General features: G+C 37.0%; 1 protein-coding gene across 1 annotated transcript in view; it reads left to right on the top strand.

The window, feature by feature from the left end:
* Nucleotides 1-15,242, top strand: part of MAN2A1 (mannosidase alpha class 2A member 1) — a 159,785-nt gene that overhangs the window by 26,203 nt on the left and 118,340 nt on the right. The window contains exons 2-3 of the mRNA XM_029218227.1: nucleotides 3,917-4,174; nucleotides 6,470-6,614. Coding sequence (XP_029074060.1) covers nucleotides 3,917-4,174; nucleotides 6,470-6,614 — 403 coding nt within the window. The remainder of the gene's footprint in view (nucleotides 1-3,916; nucleotides 4,175-6,469; nucleotides 6,615-15,242) is intronic.

The following is a 15,242-nucleotide window of genomic DNA, read 5'->3' on the forward strand; positions in this document are numbered from 1 at the left end:
TGAGTTGCTTTTAGAAGGCGAGTTTGATGAAGCAGTGTTGAGGGAGTTTAACCAAAAGAATACAGCCTTTGAGCAATTGGGAGAGATGGGTTTGGAGCTCACCAGTGGAGTGTTGGTCTTTGAAGCGGGGCAGGGAGGCACATATTTTTTCAGTTGTAACAGGAAGGAAGAATGATATGCACATTCAGCCATGCTTGAGTGATTACAGTGATGCCAATCCCAGCAGCTAGTGTCTTATATGGGACAAATAATTATATAAGTTTTTGGATTTAGCAGTTAGGTGTATATAGATTGATTTTGTTCATAGGGCGGTGTCGGTACTGATCTTGGTTTGCTTGTAGTAGGCTCTAAATTTTCTCTCAAAAGTCTTTGCTATCAGTGATTTATTTTTTTTTTCTCAGTTTTTCTTTTTCACCAGAAGCAGAGTAAATCAAATATCATGACCTCCTTCGCCACTCCTTGGCAGTGCAACACTGTGGCCTCCCTGTAGCAAATCAAAGAATAAAGTGGTTTTCTCACAAGTGATTTTCTTGCCCTACAGAAAATTGTCTTTTTCAATATTACCATCAGCATTCTTTGACTTGTCAGCATAACTGAAACATTATCTATGATTTCTGTTACTTTAATGCAGACTACAAGTGTATCTTTTTAAGGTCATATCATGCTTCTCTGTTGTGTGTACAGAATTTGCTTATGGAAGTATGTATATTTCAAGAATTTTAGCTGTTTGTAGCGAGACTTTATTCCACTGCATAATATAGTTTAAAAAATGATTTTCATTAGACCATTATGCTAACATATCTCTAGGCCACAATTTTCTCCATGGACTTATTAATTCAGTACAGAATTCCAGGTACTGATCATTAATTGTATCTTTAAAGCTACAATGAGATTGAAAGTCATCTTTAATGCCTGCAGGATCTTTTTTCATGGAACATCCATCGCCTGTAATGTTTATTTTATATAATACTCTCGTCCATGGGTTTTGGGACTGTGGCCATAGTGAGAATATTCGCAAAAGGAGGCTCTTTTTCTCAGTGTGTTCTTTTAAGCTATAGGTGGCTTTGCTATGTGCATGCCTCCAAAATTATCTTTTCCCGAAAGTACAGAAAGATCTGGAGAAACATGGGCACCAATGAATTAATTTATACATTATAAGCGTCTGATAAAACACTTAGCATCTTTAAAAGCTCTGCGATGGTGGTATTTTAGACTAAGCTAAGGTTTTATTTTATGGAGGTGTGTAGCTTTACCGCAGGCAAGACAAGGCAACATGTTCTAATTCTGCTTGGATTCAGGGGAACTTGATTTACTGTTGTTACCTGCTGCGGTAGAAATTGCAAGCATCACATGAAGTAGGCTTGTATCTTCAGTATTGGAAATATTCAACGAAACTCGTCAGTGGTGATTTCAAAAAGCCTCAGTCCGGGGTGTTGTGATAATGAGTGAAGAAAAGTTTTTCCCTTATTTCAGACAGCCTTTGATAGCATGTCTGTTTAAGAAATTAAATACAGATTAGTCAGCTGTGTACCTAACTCTCAAATATTTTTAGCTTCTTTGGGTGAACTTTGGGTTAGGCCAAGGGGCCCCCTTTGGTCTTTCCACGAGAGCCAATCGACCAGTATGGATGTGTGCCTATAGAGAAAGATTTGTAGTGTAATATTGCTCAATTGCTGACCAGCAACCTCCATCGTTCAACTAGCTTCTTTGGACCCTGAACTAGTGTGTCAGTGATCCATCAGGTTTCATTTGTTTTGCCATTTCTAGTCAAGGACTGATCCATATTCTCTCTCTTGCTTTTCACGGGGGGAAGTGAGGCTTGTCTTGCAGGATGAGTTCTTTGCTAAGACCTTGCACTTTCTGCTTCTCTATACATTGATGAACAGGCTTGAGTTCTCCCTTGTAGGACATGGCACCCCACCCTAGAGGTGACAGTTGCCTTAAAGGACTACAGTTCTGACCTGTAGGGGGCTCTTTCTATCATATGTGTCTAAGTAGAGAGGCCTGTGAGAGCATCTTTCAGGTCTGAGGAGGTCCATGGCCATCTTGTGCTCTTTGTTTCTTCAACGTCTAGGCTTTGGGTATTCATCTCCAGTGTTGTCTCTCCCGCTCACCCTCAAGGTACCTTCCTGCTGGTTTGCTTCTCATCTTGGCTATAGTAAGTCCCCTACATACGAACCTTCAAGCTGCGAACTTTCAAAGATGCGAATGTATTATAAACTTACTACAGTACAGTGCTATCAATATATAGCCGATTGTGTTAGCTGGGTACCTAGGCTAACTTTGTTGGACTTACAAACAAATTGGACTTACAGACGCGCTCTTGGAATGGAACTCATTTGTATGTAGGGGACTTACTGTACTTTTTTTCTTATTCCAAAGTATCTCCCTTAGTCCCTTCAGACTTCTGTCACCTCTCTCACAGTTTGCTGAAGTGGTCTTCTCTTGGTAGATAGCACTCTTTTGATTTCTCCCCACCCCTTGCTGAACTGGCCAATACTTGGAACTTGAATCTTTCTTATTCTTGGCCTCCCCATTACAAAATCCACAACCACTCATAATGGACTAAAGAAGAGTATAAATACCCTTAACCAGTTTTTTCCATCTTGATTATGGCCTTCCTTATGTATTTTTTTTATCAAAAGAGGATCAATCATGTCATACATGCTACGTTTTTCATACATACTATTTTAAAACTGGGTTTTCTTCACTGTATCTCCTGAAAGTAACTTCCCAATATTTCTTTGTTTAAAAAAATTTGTATTTCTAACTTTTTAGCGACTGAAAACTGTTTCATGATATTAGATGTATCACTTGACCAGTCCTTCACTTTGGGACATGTAGGTGTTTTTTCTTCTTCTTTTCCTTCCCCCTTTCTGTCTTCCTGTTATTTACTGGTGAGAGAATTTTTGTTTCTGGGTGTACGGATTTGTTTATTTTCTATGCATATATTTTATTAAACCTTAATGTGGACATTTTTGGGGTCATAGCGCAGGCTATTGCTATTGCTGTGGCACAAATGCAATGTCACCTTGTGTATTCAGACAGGGACCCATATCTAATGCACATCTGTTTTTCCAGCATGTAGCCTTATGCCTGTACAGTGGGTGTTCACTAAAGAATTATTGTTGAGTTGAAGAAATGTGAGGGCCATGTGATAAACATATAAGTACTATGTATTTGGGACCCAAGATATAGGAGTGAACAAGACAAAGATTGTCATTGCTCTCATAAGTTGAAGGTTTATTCTATATAGCATGGTTTATGTTTAGAGGTGGCAAGCCTCTACATGTGAGGATCAATTAAAAAAACTGAAAGATACACAGTATAGTAGAAGCAATCTAAATGACTTACAGTACAGTTGCTTGGGGAAGGTTCGTGCCAATCTTTTTCATAATATAGCTAATTAAGAATTGACTAGTTGATTTTTCTATTGATGATAGTTCTTCTTTAGGATTGTTCACTAGTGTTACTGATTGAAATGGAATGATCTTTTTTAGGTTCATACATTTTTGCTCTTATAAGTAACTGGAATCAATTATAGTTAAATTTAAAATTTCATAGCTGAGTATAATATGGTGTTATACTTAGTGATTTTAGAGACCTGAAGATCTTTTAGGGCTGGGTTTGGGGTAATAGAAAATATAGCCCCCAATATTTTTGGTCTTTCTGTTGCACATTTTAAAATATGACTAAACAAAGATTGCAGCCATGGAGAAGATTTTCTGCTGTAAATTGGTGTTTTAACAGCCAGCTGTTATGCGTTCATGCATTATGTGATCCAACTTATAAAAGTGGATAGTGAAGGGAGAGTAGCTGCCCTCTTGGTCAGGCACATAGTTTAAAAAAAATGTTGTGTGTCTCTGCAGAGCTATATTAGAGTTTCATATAGCTGCCTTTTTCTTTTTTATTGTAGGGCCAGCTCTCAATGTTGCAAGAAAAAATAGACCATTTGGAACGTTTGCTAGCTGAGAATAATGAGATCATCTCAAATATTAGAGACTCGGTCATCAATTTGAGTGAGTCTGTGGAAGATGGTTCGAAAAGCTCAAAAGGCAATTTCAGCCAAGGTGCCGGCTCACCTCTTCTGCCATCGAAACAGTTGTCTCTCACAGTTGACCCTGGAGACTGTCTGTTTGCTTCACAAAGTGGAAGTCAGAGTTCAGATGTGCAGGTAATGTGTGCATTCGTTAATAATCACTGGGCTTTGATTTGTTTTTGTTTTTTTAGATTTGATCTGGTATCTGTTCTTAGTTGCTGAATTCTCTGGATTATCATTTCTATTTTTGTAAAATCATTTGATTAGTCAAATGATCATTAATGTTCTTTTTAGTGATAAATTTCTGTAATTCTGTGTTTCTCCTAATTTTTCTTATTTTATACTTCCTGACTATGGCCTTTTCTGCATGCTTCTTAGGTCTTATTTTCTGTAATAGTTGAAGACCTTCAGAGGTTTAAATCTGGCCAAAGAGATTTTTTTTACCTTCCTTTGGAGAGTACCAGAAAAGCCCTACTCTTAGTATATATCTGTTCTACATTATAGGTTTCACACAGTGTAAGGTTAGATTCTTTTTACTGAATATGCCTTTGTGAGAGGGAAGGGAAATGTTCTAAAGCTGTGCTGTCCAGGATGGAGGCTGCTGTCCACCTGCAGTTAATGAGCACTTCAAGTGTGGCTAATTTGAATTAAGATGTGCACTAATATCCACACAAAGTGTTGAAGAGTTAATGTGAAAAAAGAATGTAAAATATCTTGCTCATTCATTACATGTTACGATGGTAAAATTTCAAATATATCAGGTTAAAAAGTATATCATCAAAATTAATTTTACCTATTTCATTTTACTAGAAAATTTTAAATTATGTATTTGGCTTGCATAATATTTCCCTTGGGTAGCACTGTTCTAGAGGGTAGGGGAGTTGAAAACTAAGGTAAGAAAGGACTTCTGCCTTTCTTAAACTTTCGGTGTGTCACTCATGTTTGCTCTGTTCTACAGATTGGCAAAGAGCTATTTTACCGTTGTACCTTAGACTGGAAACTGGAACTTGGTGACAGGACCCTGGGGTGTGAATATTTTAAAGTTGGACAAAAGAAGTTGGCTCTGGCCTTGCTTCAGAGTAGAAGTTTTCATTAACTCTTGGGGACAGAGAACATGATATGATCTCGAAGCCATGGCTCACAGGCCACGCAGGAAGCTGGGGACAGTGGAGCTGCCCGGGCTGCGTGCCTACAGCCTCATCAGCCTAGTGTGTGGCCAGGTTCAGATAGGATCACGATCCTGTGCTTTGAAGGGGTATCTATTTCTGTGAGGCTTGGCTTTGTTTAGGTTTTAATTAAGTACCTTTTAAAGGGAAATGATAAAATCTTTTTTGGGGGGGAGGGGAAGGGTCTAAATCTGAGCTGGACAGAAAGGAGCTGCAGAGCAGCCATGGAAATGAGGCAGAGCAAGGCAGCAGGGTACTGGGAAAGCTGCAGGGCCCCAGAAAGACCTGGAAGGAATAGCAGAGAGTGCTCTCACATCCTCTTATCCAGCTGGTTACCAAAGATTTGTTTCATCCTTGGGAGTATTTTATTTTAGTTACAAACTTCCAAGTGAAAGATATATTATTGTCTTAAAATACTTTGTATTCACTTTTATATGACTTGCTTATCTTAAAAAAATTTTTAACCCATTTATGTATTTATTAGGATGTAATTTTTTAGTTTGAATTTTACCAAAGGAGGTTTGTGTTCCTTGTTATACTTACTATTTTAAAGAGTATGAAAAATAAGTTTTTAGGTTTGTTTGGCTTTGTTTTTTGGTAATATTTTTTTCCTTTTTGTCTAAAAACATTATTATCTAGAAGGAACACTACATTGGAAACTTAGAAAATATTTGAACACTAAAAGCTAAATCTCAATGTAAAAAATGCTTCCATTTTTAAACCTAGTTGACCCTGTTATAGTTTTATTTTTAGAATAAAAAAGGTAAACATACATAGGCAAAATTAAAGAATAGCTACAGATCCATTTCCATTCAGATTCAGATACATAGGAGATTGATTATAATATAAAGACGAAGTATAAAATAATTTTCAGTACCGTGTTTGAAAATGCTAAAATACTTGATCATGATGAAATTTTTTTTTGTTTGCTCTTCAGTTCCCATCATTTTCTATTAAATTGTATTGGAAGTAAAGCAAGGGAAGAATTGAATGAAGATATTTTGTATTAGAAGCAGAAGAGGAAGGGGATTATTTATCAGGTTAATTATATAATACAAAAAGCATTTTAACCCTTTGAATGGTGATGAAATATTTTCTGTCTTAAACTCTTTAGATAATGTCTACAGAAATAGTTTTATCTTTTAAAATATATATACAGTATAGCAAGGAGTAGTTTTGAGCAAATATTTCCAACATTAAGTTTAAATTAATAATGGTTATACATGATTAAATTTAACTTTTTTTCTTTGTCTCATATTTTTAGATGTTAGATGTTTACAGTCTAATTCCTTTTGACAATCCGGATGGTGGAGTTTGGAAGCAAGGATTTGACATTACCTATAAAGCTGATGAATGGGATACTAAGCCCCTTCAAGTCTTTGTGGTGCCTCATTCCCATAATGACCCAGGTAAAATTAGTACTTCAAAAACCTAGAGGTTAATAAGCCCTTGTAGGCCCAGAGTATTTTAATGAGAATCTGGTATAACCCACTTCTCATATATTTGAGACGTTATTCTCTGACTTTTAACAAAAACATATTTATTTTATATGTAGTTGTGTTCTCATTTTATCAATTTATGAGCCATTCAAGGATAATACTTGTATAGTATGAAATAGGAATAAACACAAGAAGGTCTTAGCTGGCTTCCCTGGTGGCGCAGTGGTTGAGAGTCCGCCTGCCGATGCAGGGGACACGGGTTCGTGCCCCGGTCCGGGAAGATCCCACATGCCACGGAGTGGCTGGGCCCGTGAGCCATGGTTGCTGGGCCTGCGCGTCCGGAGCCCGTGCTCCGCAATGGGAGAGGCCACAACAGTGAGAGGCCCGCGTACCGCAAAAAAAAAAAAAAAAAAAAAAGGCCTTAGCTTTGGGAGATGAAAAGTTACATGTATTTAAGGCACTGATAGTTCATTTTAGTTACTTCTTACGTATTGTGTGGGAGAATTATTTCATGTCCATAAACTCCATGTTAGAAAATGCAGAGTGCTCATGGGAAAGTTTGTATCTTTAAAATGTAGAAAAAGTATAAAGTGGTTAAGAGCCTTGATGTTAAGCAGACATGAGAGTGAGTCCCAATCCCAACAGTGTTAAACAACTTTAGGCCAGCTTCTTAACATGAGAGTAAGTTTTTTCCTAGGTGGAATCAGGCTAAAGTACTTACTTCATAGGGTAAAATGTTAAAGGTATGTTACACAGCCCTAGAGTAACTGCTATCATTATCATTAATGTTATTATTCTTTCATATAACAACTTTTGTTATTTACTGGGGCCAGAGATTTTCCCCCCAAGGTAAAGGGAAGTTGCTAAAATGATGATGGGAGATATGATTCGATGTTTATCTCTGTTAGTGTGAGGAACAGGCACTGAGTAAATGCCCAGTGAATTAAGTTGCAGGATTTTTTTTTGGAATATACTTCCAAAGACCTCTTTTGAATGACTTACTTTTGCTTCTATTTGTTATTTTTCTCAATTTCATTATTACTATCAGAGGCACCATATTCATTTACTACTTGAAGGTTTTTTTCTTTTTTCCCAGTTTTCAATTTTGTCATACTTATATTCTTTTCAACAAGTTTATTGTTATGTATTTATTTCTGTTTCTAAGACAATAGAACTTGTTACTTTATGTCCAAATGATTTGGTGAAGCTTTGTGTGTGTGTGTGTGTGTGTGTGTGTGTGTGTGTGTGTACGCATGCACCCTGCTTTTGGGTGTGAGAGAGAGTCTGGGAGATAGAGCTTGGATGCTGAAATGTTTGAATTTCCAGTATACTTCAATATTTAGTATGCACAGAGGTATAATATATGTGAAGTCAATATTGTTCTGGAAATTTGTGATGAGCAGTTACTACACATCAGCTTCTGACTTGGTTTCCTTGTCTTTGGTCTTAATGTCTTTATCTTTTCCTAAAAATCCCTATTAGTCTTATTAACTTTTTCTCTTACATGTTTTATATCATCTTCCTCCTTAGTCTTAGCCTTTCCCTTCAAATCAAAACTCAGGGTTGCCTGGGCACTGAATAAAGGCTACAGAGATTTGGAGCCAGGCAGAATGAAGCAGACCTTCTGGTGTCCTTGGGCTTATTTATCTATAAAATGTAGAAAATTGTGTATCTATAAAACGGAGGTCGTATAGTGGACAAGAATTAGTTATAAAGTAAGTACAAAGGGTGATGAAAATCACACCTAATAAAAATTCCTTTTGCTATTTATCCACTTGAGCACCAGATTAAATAGTACATTTGCATTTAGGGGACACATATGAAAAAACACAGTCTTTGTTTATATCTGGACTCACTCAGTGAGGTGAGGTGCTCACACTTTACATGTGGGATCTGAGACTTGCCTGTAGGACTGCAGATTTTTTTTCTGTAAATCTCATTTACTCTGAAATAGTCCCTCATTGAGTGAGATAGTGGCAGAGCCACTTTTATTATTTAAATTGTTCTCTCCTCCTCTTTTCTCTGCCAATCATGTATCGTTTAATTCTTGTCACTTAATTGGGTATGTGATATGATTCCATTGTATACTATTCCTTGGAGGCTTATAAATACACTTAGCGGTGTGTTTTACAAAGCGCTTCTAATGCAAACCGAACTCTCCTCCCTTTTTGATTTTTTACAGACCTTTATTATCCTTTCCTCTTTTCTGCCATCCTCAATTTCCATCAATCTCATTTCTTGTTATTCTATAATGTGGGCTCTTAACTGAAATAATAAAATTTGTAGTTTACCAGGCAATGTGCCAAACGTTTTATAAACATCTGATGTTCACAATAACTTTTGAAGGTTAATGCTACTATTCATGATGAAGGTGTTACCAACTTGCCAAGGTTACGCAGGCAGTAAGTGGCACCAGAATACTTCCCTGTTAGTTTACCTGGATCTCCCACCCAGATAAACTTGAGTGTCAGAAAACATGTGTCTCTTGTTACACTCTGTCCTCATTGCCTAGCCTAGCACTTGGCATGTAGTAATCGCTAAATATATGTAAGGCCTTCACTGACCTGCCTCCGTGCCCTTTTCACACAGTGTGTATACACACGCATTCATGCTTGTGTATACACACACACACACACACACACACACACACACACACATTCATGCTTGCCTATAGGCACAAGTATTAACTTCTCCTTGGTCTCCTTCCTGGAGTGTAAGCTCAATGAGGGCTCGAACTTTGTCTTATTAACCACTGGGGTTAATGCCTAGAACAGTAATCAGCACATAGTACAGAGTCATTCAGTTAAATAAGTTAGTGAACAAAGGAATGTGACTGCAGACTCAGATGAAACAGTTGACTTATTCTTTGGCCTATGCATTTAACTTCCCTCCTTCACTTCTTCCTGCTGTCTACTTATTTCCATTCCTTTAAAAAATAGCTTATTTAAAATGTACTTTTAAGTACCAGTAACAGACAATATTAAGCTCTTAAAGGGCAGGGACTGCCTCTGCCCTTTAGACTTTGTTTGCATTAAGCTTCCTTCTTGTTGCAGTTAGTATGTTGTTTTGTGAGAAGACATTATGAATAACTGTTCCTGACTGTAATAAGTGAATCTGTCTGTTGGTATCCTAGCAACCACAGTTGAATCTTTTTGTCTTAGTGAAAGATGTTAATGACCCTTACCCTCAGGCCCTTCTCCACTTGAGACAAAAATAATGGTCAGAAACAGACCTTTTAAAACTAAAGTAATTTTTGCTATCAAGCAAAATGCTAGAGAAGAACCTGACTTTCCTTAATAATTTTCACTGCTCCTTAACAAGAATAGAATTCAGATAAACTAAATTATTCTGTGAAAAACTGAATCACTCAGATCATGAAAAACCACTCTTTCAGTAGAGAAGAGATAAGTATGTACACATACATTCCAAGTCAAAGTGTGACTCTGATGGGAAATCTTTGTATAATACTCCGAAATGAATGTGCAATTAAGGCAGTTTACTTTCTAAATGAAATTTATAGAGATTTGTTTCCATTTTCTGCCGCAACAATTTAAAACAAACTTTAGCTCAGTAGTTTATCAGTGAAGTGTTGTCTGTTGGGGATAGAGTTTAGAAGATTCCTATATTTAGTCACCGTACTTAAAAAATTATGTTGCTGTATTTTTATATGTGGAGATATTTTTCTTTTGGGATCAAATTGGAAAGATAAATTTCAAATTATATTTGTATATTAATAAAATTCCTAATTATGTCTTCTTCCAGTCCATAAGGACATGTAACAATTATCATATAATATTTTACATGGTTTATATGAGATAAAACAAAGTTGGAAAGGAATTGTTAAGTAAATACTGATAATTTTGTACCTTTATGCTTTTGAAAAGTTTTGAATCATAGACCATGAAATTAAATGTTAGTTGATCGATACATGTTCATGTTGTATTTAATAAGCTGATTAAAACACAGTTACACACCTTTGTATCTACAATCTTAATTCTTTGCTTCCCACTAGTTAAACTGCTGAAATATTTAATTTTCCTTCAAAGAAATCACAGTGTGTAGAGAGAAGATAAGGTATACTAAATGAAAAATTGGACAGCATATTGTTAGTTAAGCAATTTGTAAAATGAGTGTTAGAAAATAATCCCCCGTGTGGTATGACTCCAAAACAGAAGGAAGACCTAGGCAAGAGTCACAATGGAAAATAATTTTCTTTCATGCATTTGCAGTTCTTCTGCAGAATTTTTATTGACTCGATTGAGTGATTAGGATTTTCAGCCTTTTTTTTTTTGAAAATTAAGAGCAGATTTTTGCATTTAGTATTATATGATAATTTGAAATGAATTTGTTTATGTATCCTTATTCTTAAAAAGTTTGTGAAAAAGAACAAAAACATGTGAGGACATCACAGTGTAATGTTATTTCACAGCTTTTCTGTTCAAATACTGTTAAGCACAGTCAGAAGAAACCAGTTCTGGCCAGCCATGGTTGAGTGCTGCGCATGTAGGTGAAAGGCAGTGGGGACAGAACTCAGGCTGCCAAAGGAACCTGCCTAGTGGAATGAGATGGTCAGGAGGAGGAGAGCATTGTACGCGGGCACAGTTTGGGGAGTATATTTTTCTGTTTAGTTATTGTGGGATAAAGCGAGTTCTTTGGTTTGGGCTACTGTGATGGGAAATTTGCGTTTCTGGAGCTAAGATACTACGACATTCATTGCCTGTCCTGCCTCAGGGTGTGTTTGGTGTGTGTTACTTCATGGAATCTGTCCTGCAACCCTGAGAAGTGGTAAATTTAAATCCCATTTACCAGGTGAGGACAGTAAGGTTAGAGAAAGTGTAGTTATTTGTTCCAGGTCAGTCAGTCATAAATAAATGGGCAGAGGAGTGAACTGGATCTCAGATTTACCTGATTCTAAGATCCACGTTCTTTCCATTTTCTATACTGCCACTTAAGATACTTTATTTAGTTCAGATGATGCTAGTATTTATTTTCTTCTTGCTTTATGGGCATTAGCTAATTTATTAGCACATTTATCTGAACTTTGGGTTGTTAATAGAGTTGCCAGATTTAGCTGGGGAAAAAAAGAAAAACAGGCTGCTCAGTTAAATTTAAATTTCCTATAAACAATGAATAATTTTTTTACATGTGTTGCAAATATTGTATGGGACACACTTATACTAAACATTTATTATTTATCTGAAGTTCAAATTTAACCTGGCATCCTGTATTTTATTGGGCAATCTTAATTGTTAGTGGCACTTAATCTTAGTGGCATTTAAAAGTTAAATATTTACATGGCTCTTTAGGGTTGTCTTTTTAAGAGATCTCTAGAATTGGTGTATTGAGGTTCCTTTTTAGAGGGAAAAAGTCTGATTGTTTGGGCTCTGACTGGACTGTATTCCTTAGGAGCACAAATGTCAGGTAGCGCCTAAGAGATGTAGGTGATCATATAAACATCTCCCGATTCCCCTATTTTGATTACTTTTGTCTGTCATCAATCCTGGGTGCATCAGAGCTCACCAGTATGCTGGTTACACAAATAATTGCTGGCACTATGGGAATTTACTGTGTTCCAGGCGCTGTTCTAGGTATTTTACATGTGTTGAATCCATCACTCCTCTCAGCAACTTTATGACAAAAAATCCTGTTTTTACCCTCATTTTGCAGATAAGAAAACTGAAGCAGAAGAGAGGATAAGTAATGTGTCAGTGGCAGGGCTGGGTTTGAACCCAAGCCATCTGGTTCTGGAATCAGAACTTGTAACCATTAAATATTGCCTCTTGCAGGTAATACTTCTGAACCCATAGGAGAGCTTTTAGGAAGAAAGTCTTTTAAGTTTTTCCAAGCCAAATGCTATCTACTTTAGTATTATTAATCACGTAAAACATTTTAGTAACTCTCTTGCAAAAGTAGATTCCTCATTGCACTGTTTCCTATCCTTTTTTTCTTCTCTTCTATCCTTATTGAAACAGACGTCTTTGTCCTTAAATACTAAATTAGTACATGAAATGGTGAGTGGTTTTCCTCATTGCTACATATTTTACAATTAGAAAGTGATTGAGAAGCCATATTTTCCAGCTTTTAAATGGTTTCTTCTGGAAGCTTTGATTATTTGCCCAGTATTGGGTTACTCATAAGGCTAAGTACATAGACTCCTCACATATCCTAAGAGTAATGCCACAAAGGAATATACATGTCTCTCATAGACAACCAAACTCTATTTGGAGAGGACTTATTAGGCCTGAAGTGTCCTCATTTGGTGTGAGTAGATACTCATGGATGAAATTCTTAACAAGAGAGGGAGGTAACTTTAGCACGACTTAGAAAATATTTTAGAGGTTGATCTCACAATTGCAGGTGTCAGGTATCAAGGTATGCAGGTCTTTTAAAGGGCATTTAGAAAAGCAGTACAGTAAGAGGTCACATTTGGCCATTATACATATACAGCTGGGGTGAACAAAACCCCAGCTGTCCTAATAGTAATGCAAATATGTTCTTGTGGTGTGGGATAGAATTTCCAGTGACAGCATCTTACAGGGGTTCAAAAAAAATGCTGTATCTCAAACAAGTTAATGGAAGTGAAGCTGATATGCTTTAAAAACTATTAGATGACACTGAATCACCTGGCAAAAAGGTTGGGTTATTTCGAAAATCTGAGTTTAAAAGCATTTAGAGGAATCAGCAGGTTTGCAGGTTCCCAAAGACTCAGCTTCATCTTTGACTTTCCCTCTACTCTCTTCTGGAAACTTAAGTCAATTAGTAAAGGCGCTTCATTTTGCCTCCTTGGCCTCTTATTTCCCTCTGTTTGTTTCCACTGCGATCCATTACCATATTTTAGCAGAATTATTGCAGTGACCTCATTTCCTGTTTTTCTTCTACTGTACCTTGTTAGTCTATCCTTTATACTCACAGTCCAGTTATTTTTGAAAACACAGCTCAGAATACCTTAACTTCCTCTCTCCTAAGTTCTTGGTGAGAAACAAGGATCGTTTAGAAGGTTTCTGTGATCTGACCCCCTACTTCTATTTATCTCACCATGCTCCCACCATGTAAGCTGCAGTGCAGCCATACCCAACTGCCTTCTGCTACCTGAAACTGACACACAATTTCATGGCTTAGTGTCTTTTCCATATCCTCTTCCGTATTTGGAACTTCCACCTTTTCTGTCTAACCAGATGACATCTAATTTAAGAATCTCTCTTCTTTCCTTCTGGTAGGAATTTACCATTTCTTTATTCCCACGGCATTTGGTTCATACGTTCACTGTAGAATCTGTTTTCATTTAGCTTAGCTTTATCGTTTTGCCCTTATTAGATGCTTGGTTTGTGTTTGAACAAATAAACCAGAACAGAACGTTAATTAGAACTCTTCCACAGTTTATCGGGGGGGGGGGAAATAAGCTTATTTTATAATAGAGATGTTGGAATTAAAATTAATCAGCATGTGAGTTATGGTAATACCAATTAAAGTTGTATGTGACCCCTTAAGTGTGAGATTGGATGTTGCAGTCGAATATGGAAGGGTTTGACAAGTGATGGAAGAAACCGTTGTCCATGTTGAACATGTAGAATAACTTAATTACTAAAATAAAGGAGATTTTTTAGTGCACTCTACTTGTATTTTTAAATTTGAGAATATTATGTTAAAATGGAAATAAATTGAAGCGTGTTGTAGTTTTTCAATGTTTATTATCTGGATATAATTATTTTTGACTCAGAATCTTTTTATGTTTTCTTAACAGTTGGTACCTATTTAACTTTTGAGTGGAATTAATGTACTCATTAAAAAATCATTATTGTAGCAGTTAAAACCTTAACAGTGTAACAATGATTTGAGGGGCATGCCTTCTTCCGGATGTGTGTTTTTAAATCATCTTAGGGCTGACAGAGCCTTTTTAAATATAAAATAGGAACTTAGAGATATTGTTCAAAGATTATTAGGTTAGTATCAGAACAGAGAGTGAACATAGCAGAGCTAATAGTATGTGGTATCTTTGACCTTTGGTTCATTTCTAGTTGAAGTAGTAAGTTTGCATTTATACTCCACTTGCATTTTTTTCCAGTCCTTTCGGCACCACACTTCATTCATCTATCAAGCACTTACTGAACTCTTGCTGTTGTAGACTGTACCAGGTGCTAGATTCATGAGAACTGACTCGTTTGAAGTTCAGGTTGTAGCATGTGTCTAGGCTTGCTTCTAAAATTTGCAGGACCTGGGGCAAAAGTACATGGAGGCTGTCAGACACTCTGTCTAAACATTTAAAAGTTATAAATCAAACTAATACATTGCTAAATAAAATAGGTCTCTTCCTACTCCCTTGAGAAATAGCTCAGAGATCTGGAAGTCCAGGTGTGGGTTTAGATTGCTTGGGCTCCACTTCCCCACTGGAATGTGCTGGTGTTGTGGGGAGAGCCAGCCTCCAGGTGGCCCAGCCCCCTCTCCTCCCAGACCTGGCCTTGTCCTAACGCAGGAGGGGCTCTTCTTGCAGACACCCCAGCACTCTTCCCACGCCCCTACAAACTGCAGCCCCTTGGCTACTGCCCAGGCTAGTTCGACTGTTCGACCTGCAAGTTCGACTGTCCTGGCAGGTAAAGGCAT

This window comes from Monodon monoceros, unplaced genomic scaffold (genome assembly GCF_005190385.1).
Source record: "Monodon monoceros isolate NGI ecotype Baffin Bay Population unplaced genomic scaffold, NGI_Narwhal_1 Super_Scaffold_12, whole genome shotgun sequence".
Taxonomy (NCBI): domain Eukaryota; kingdom Metazoa; phylum Chordata; class Mammalia; order Artiodactyla; family Monodontidae; genus Monodon; species Monodon monoceros.